The sequence below is a fragment of the Mangifera indica genome, chromosome 4 (genome assembly GCF_011075055.1).
Source record: "Mangifera indica cultivar Alphonso chromosome 4, CATAS_Mindica_2.1, whole genome shotgun sequence".
In the NCBI taxonomy this organism is placed as follows: Eukaryota; Viridiplantae; Streptophyta; class Magnoliopsida; order Sapindales; family Anacardiaceae; genus Mangifera; species Mangifera indica.
The window spans coordinates 5743436-5750145 of NC_058140.1; the positions used below are offsets into that span (position 1 = coordinate 5743436).

A 6710-nucleotide genomic window follows, 5' to 3' on the forward strand; every position below is an offset into this window, starting at 1 on the left:
TGAGCCGCCCATATATAAACCGAGCCAAGCTCGAGCTGGCTGTGAGCCAAGCTCGAGCTGGCTGCGAGCCGAGCTGAGCTCGGCTCGAATCCAACCCTAACTACATACATTTTTTATATCATTCAAACATTCACTTTCACTCTTATTTTCACTTAATATTTGATTCTGCGAGTTCGTTTGGTAGAAAAAAATTTATATTTTTGAATTCAAATAAAAAAAATCAATTTGTGAGAAAAAAGTATTTATACGAATCTTAACTCAAAACTTAATTTTATTTGTTAAATCTAGTTCGTATGTTATGTAAAGGGGACATTTTGATTTTTGATAATAATTTAAGGGTTAAATGTGTTAGAAAAATATGAGGGCATTTTAATATTATACAATGTATGAAAGATTTAAATAAAATGTTAGAAATAAATAGATGTATTTTGATATAAGATAATATATTAAAGTGTTAAATGAAATGTTAGAAAAATATGAGGACATTTTGATGTTAAACATTGTAAGAAGGTTTTAAATGAAATGTTAGTTATAGATAGATGTATTTTGATATAAGATAAAATAAAAGAGTGTTAAATGAAATGTTAAATAATTATAGGGGGTTAAAAAAATATTAAAAAAATATGGGGATATTTTGATATTAAACATTGTAAGACAGTTTTAAATGTCATATTAGGAGTAGATAGATACTTTTCGATACAAGACAATATATGAGAGTGTTATAGAAATATTAGATAATCATAAGGGGTTAAATAAAATATTAAGAAAATATGAGGGATATTTTAATATTAAACATTGTAAGATGATTTTAAATAAAATGTTAGGAGTAGATAGATACATTTCAATACAAGATAATATATGAGGGTGTTAAATAAAATTTTAGATAATTATAGAGGGTTAAAAAAATGTTAGGAAAATATGAAGAACATTTTGATATTAAACATTGTTAGATGGTTTGAAATAACTTGTTATGAGTAGATAGATGTATTTCGAGACAAAACAACATATAAGGGTGTTAAAAAAATGTCAGATAATTATAGGGGTTAAATAAAATTTTATAAAAATATGAGAGATATTTTGATATTAAATATTGTAAGACAATTTTAAATGACATATTAGAAGTAGATATATACATTTTAATACAAAACAACATATAAAGGTGTTAAATAAAATGCTAGATAATTATAGGGGTAAAATAAAATGTTAAAAAATATAGGGGCATTTTGATATTAAATATTTTAAAACGGTTTTAAATGATATGATAAAAGTAGATAGATGCATTTTAATACAAGACAACATATAAGAGTGTTAAATGAAATGCTAAATAATTGTAGGGGGTTAAAAAAGTTAAAAATTATTAGGGGTATTTTGATATTAAACATTTTAAAACAGTTTTAAATGATGCTCCATCTTTTGTCGGGGGAATGCTAAAGAAGATGAGGAGGAATGTGGATCCAACATATTCGTGTATAGAATAATGTCCGCATACCATGGTCTAGCCTCAATCGATGAAGGTTGGAACAGAAAAGTAACATCATTTTATTCATTCAAATATATAATTCAACCTATTTGCTATAACAAAGGTACCAATTAACTAATCAATTAATATTTGCATACCTTATCACCAGTGAAAACAATTTTTATATGACTCCAACCAAGAACATCTTGCGTATGTCACCTGAATATCTGTGGAGACGTATGAACATCAACCAAATCGACCCAATTATATGGGGTGTCGATCGTCTCATATATCAAATACTGTAATATAAACATTAATGGTTAAATTAAATTCATTTTTGTTCTTACCAATCAATATAGATAATCAGCAAATATACACTTACTTGGAATGCAACAGGAAATTTGTAGATATCATATTTACGCATGTTAGACATTTGGCTAAAGTAGACTCTATCACTCGCTTGAGACATTGATTCGAATGTCATCTGCCACACCGAAACACCCTAGGGATAGGAATTAAATTCATCTAAGTGATCAACCAATTGGAGATACTCTATAGATACCTTCTTTCATCGATCATTCCCCAACAACACCATATACAAACAATACAACAAGACCATTTTGATGGCATTGATATTATCATCCCCCCATGACCTAACCATAAAATATGCTCAACATCGTGATACTACACCTTCTAACATCCCTAAAAGTAGGTATCTCTAATCCTATATTTGAATTTAGATGAAATTTATGATGAAAGTGTAGTGATCTGGCTGAAGATAGCCTCGTCATCAGTGCAAACTTGAATGGGCTAAATCTCACATCGACCTCATTTACACTAAACCGAAACTCATCTCAACCTAAACGCTGATATAGTTATTGTAGTAGAAATGAGTGCACCAACACTCCATTGAACTTGATATCTGGTAATTGAAGGTAATGTCCAAAGAACATCCTCTCAAACAATCGCAACTACTCCGATGTCAGTGTAGACCTACTCTTCGACATGGCAGTGCATTAGACACGACATATAACCTTTGCTCGAAAGTGTCATGACTCATCTGGGATTCTTAATTTGCCATCGTCATGTTTTCGTTTATGAGAAATATTCTATAAAATAATTTTAAAGTTTATAAGAATTTCATAAAAAACAGATATAAAAACAGAAATGGAAATGACAAATATAGAAAAAAATAGACCTTAAATTCAAAAACTACATGTTAGAATACCCTAAAAAGATGAAAACTAACAAAGCAAAACTAAAATTTGAAATCTACATGTTGAAATATCCTAGAATGTAAAAAACCAAAAAATATGTAAAGTACAAGTCAAAATATTCTAAAATGACAAAAAAAAAGATCTGAATTTCAAAAACTAAACATTGAAATTCCCTGAAATAATAAAAACTAAAAAATGGAGTTGAAATTTGAAAAGTACATATTGAAATATCATAAAATAACAACAATAAAAAAACTGGATTAAAATTTGAAAACTACACTTCAAAAAACCTTAAAATGACAAATATTGAAAAAAATAGAACTGAAATTCGAAAATTACACATTAAAATATCCTAGAATATCAAAAACCAAAAAATTATTTGAAAATTTGAAATTTACAAGTCAAAATACTCTAGAATAACAAAAATAAAAAAGCGACCCTGAATTTTGAAAACTAAAGGTTGAAATACCCTAAAATAACAAAAACTAAAAAATCAATCTGAAATTCAAAAAATACATATAAAAATACACTAGAATTACAATAATTGAAAAATTAGACTAAATTTTGAAAACTACAAGTCTAAAAACCTTAAAATGACAAATATTGTAAAAACAAAATTGAAATTCGAAATCTACATGTTGAAATACTATAGAACGTTAAAAACTAAAAAATCGCTTGGAAATCCAACAAGTACGAGTCGAAATATCTTAAAATAACCAAAAATAAAAAAATGGATCTGAATTTCGAAAATTAAACATTGAAATAGCTTAGAAACAAAAAAACTAAAATATCGATCTGAAATTCAAAAATTACATAAGAAAACAGGCTTAGAAAGCACAAAAATAAATAAACGAACTTGAAATTTGAAAATGACATGTCTAAGAACTCTTAATTAGGAAAAATGGATATAAAATTCGAAAACTAAACGTTGAATTAGCTTAGTATAACAAAAACCGAAAAATCAATCTAAAATTTGATAATTGCATCATAAAATGGGCCTACAAAAGCACAAAAATCAAGAAACAGATTTCAAATTAAAAAACTACATATTGAAAAACCCTAGAATAGGAAAAACAGATTTAAAATTCGAAAACTACACAAAAAAAAAACCTATGTGTGAAAAATATCAATTTACCCCTTATATATTTTCTACTCTCACACAGATCTTATAGTTTTCCTTTGCTCCTTTATCAATTTTCTAATCTCCCACAGACCTTATAGTTTTGAAAAAGTTAATTTCCCCTCACCCCTCGGGTTACTGTACATTCCCCACTCCCCCTAGGGATTTGCCTCGCCTCCCATGGGTCCTAATTCTTGAAAAAGTTAAATTTTCCCCCATCCCACAAGTTGTCGTTCCAACCGAAGAGAGATTTAATTCACCCCAAAGAATCTAGGGGTCCCTCGGGTCAGATCTCTGGCTAAATTAACACATTTTCTCCCCAAAAATCATCATTTCAACCCCTAATTTTAACACAAATCAAATTTACACATTCTATAACACAATAGACTTTAAAAAATTCAACCAAAACAACCAAGATTCAAGACATTTTATGCATTATTTAAAATCGAAACCCTAAACATTCAATGCTTAAAATATTCATCAAATTGTAATAATCCTAATAATAAATTGATTCAAACAAGATTAGAGATGTTATACTAACTTTCTTTACCATTTTTTGTCATCGAAAAACACAAAAAAGTCAATGAAAATCCAAAAAAGAAGAGCGAATGTTGCACTGTGGGAGACTTGTGAATTTCTTTGATTTTCAACAGTGTACTAGGGGAAATTAGGGTAGAAATATGTAAAATTTTTGGTTTATATATAAAGATATTTTGGTCATTGCAGCTAAATAAGACATTTTTGCTTAATTTTTAACTTTTTGGGCAATTTCACTTAAACCCCTATTGTTTTGGCCAATTGTTTTAATTTCCCATAAATAAAACTAATAGCAAGCAAACCATTTTTCATGTGTATATACAGTGTCATAGCAAGTTTATGCCAAAATCGATACGACCAAATTAATTGAAACCTTTTGAGTCTTGCTACTGCAATTTGAGTAAAGATTAAAAATGGTTGAGTTTCGGTTGTGAGTGTGTGAGAGAGATGACTACTTTCTACCATTTGGTTCCAACAATCCAAAATTGTTTAAGGGTTCACTACATGTACATGAAAGGAGAGAGCAATACTCTTATGTGCTACAAAATTAACAATGTTATTTTCAGCCTAAATAATAAATACATATAAGTCACACTTAATAAAATGAACAATTCTATATACACTTATAATGAATACAAGTTTGGGTATAAATGATGATATGTCATCATGTGATTGAGTGTTAATTGATCTTTTAATGTATGCAAATTCTTGTCATTTATGAAGAGCTGAATGTTTATGTTTTATTGCAAGACATCGCTAGTGTATAGGCTGAATGTTAGAATTGGAGAAATTGAGAGGTTGGTGCTCATAAATATGAAGAAATTTGTGTACAAAAATCACAAGTGAGAGTTGCAGGAGATTAATCCATCTGCATTATTTTTTTAATACAGCTGGTTTAACTATTCATCTCTTGTTTTCACAGAGATATTGCTTTTGGTTTTTTTTGTTCAGATGCAATAGCAGTGGTATGGTAAAAACAGGACCAAACCAATTAACAGGTTTTCTCCAATTCAACTCCACTCTCATTTTCAATGCAATACAACTGGATACACAAAAACAAGACATCATTTTTTGTGGACACTGAAATTCAGTATATATAATCATCATCAAAGATCATATAATTGTTGCTCTTCCTCGTCCTTTCTTCTCTCTCAGCCTGAAAACAGATATGGTCCTCATTGGTTAATTAATAAAAAATGCGAACTTCTCCTTAAGCAAATTGCTTTTAGTCATACCTTGGTGATAAGCCTTTCAAATGCTTCTGGTCCATGCTCTTGAATATATCTTTCTGCAGCTGTAAGAACATCATCTGGTTTGCTGAAGAAATCCTTCTTCCGTGGGACATACCAGATTTTAGAAGTTGCACTTTGTGGGTTCATGTAGAAAGGTCTAATGAAGTTCCGATAAACGTATGCTGCCCCATTGAAATGTGGTAATACCAGCCAGCATGTAAGAATCAGCTTGATGTAAAGCCATATCGCAATCCTATATATGAAAAACAAGAGATTTAAACTTTCTCAAGGGTCAACTACAGGGTGTGGAGATTATACAAAAGGACCAACTGCAAGCAGATCATAATAACCAGATAGCTTACAGTTCAAGCACTTTGGCAAAAGTAAGTTCGAAGAGTGTGATCATAGAGTACAGAACCCAATAAGTAAGCCATTGTTGGTCATCAGAAACAGACTTGGTCTCTATAGCCTTTATTGAAGCATATCTGTCAATATAACGCAAACCATGCATGTTAAACAAAACTCCACTACTTTATTCACTCAAGTCTTCAAGTAGCATAAACCTACTTACAGAGGGTAAACAAGTGTGACTAGAGGCCTGCATATAAAGAAAATGTCAGGCAAAACAAGAACAATGCATTAACTTTAAAATGTAGAATGCATTCTATATATGTTCAATATTTATGATAAATTCAATCATGTAAAATAAAAGGAGATACATACAAAGCAAGAACATCGAAGTTCTTAGCAACTACTTGGAGAAAATTCCCAGAACCCATTACTTGCTTTTACTGTCTTCGCCAGTGCTAGTGTGAGTGTGGAGGTGGTTCTAGATCTAATTAAGAGAACGTACAAGTGAAAAGTTCAAAGTGTGAAAACTGTAAAGCAACAAATAAAGGAAAGAAAGAAAGAAGAATATATAAAGATAAGAGGCCTTTTTCTGGGAACTAAATTTACGGAGGTTCTTATGGTGCACGAGAAAAGAGGCACCGAATTAATCTGGTGTGAAATTGTCGCAACCCTCCACTCAAATGTTCCAATATTTACCTGCCACCTTACAGAAACCACAAAAATTCCACTTGTCCTGTTGCTACCGTGTTTGATTTATTAGAATAATGTAGGAAAAAGTTAAAGGGTTAAGGCGT

At 30.1% G+C, this 6710-nt stretch overlaps 1 protein-coding gene across 1 annotated transcript; it reads right to left on the reverse strand.

The window, feature by feature from the left end:
- Positions 1-5332: 5332 nt before the first annotated feature.
- Positions 5333-6486, reverse strand: LOC123214780 (HVA22-like protein c). The gene is made up of 5 exons (XM_044634759.1): positions 6289-6486; positions 6137-6163; positions 5928-6050; positions 5569-5818; positions 5333-5489 (listed from the first exon to the last, which is right to left on the reverse strand). Exons 1-5 carry the CDS (start codon positions 6342-6344, stop codon positions 5421-5423), a joined length of 525 nt encoding a protein of 174 aa, XP_044490694.1. The 5' UTR covers positions 6345-6486; the 3' UTR covers positions 5333-5420.
- Between the last annotated feature and the right edge of the window lie 224 nt (positions 6487-6710).

Excerpts from the sequence above, each read along its gene's own strand:
- LOC123214780 (XM_044634759.1), bottom strand. The coding sequence starts at position 6,344 with ATGGGTTCTGGGAATTTTCTCCAAGTAGTTGCTAAGAACTTCGATGTT. Across the intron at positions 6,051-6,136 it reads GTCACACTTGTTTACCCTCT|ATATGCTTCAATAAAGGCTA; the intron begins GTAAGTAGGTTT and ends TTATATTGACAG. Across the intron at positions 5,490-5,568 it reads TTGAAAGGCTTATCACCAAG|GCTGAGAGAGAAGAAAGGAC; the intron begins GTATGACTAAAA and ends ATCTGTTTTCAG.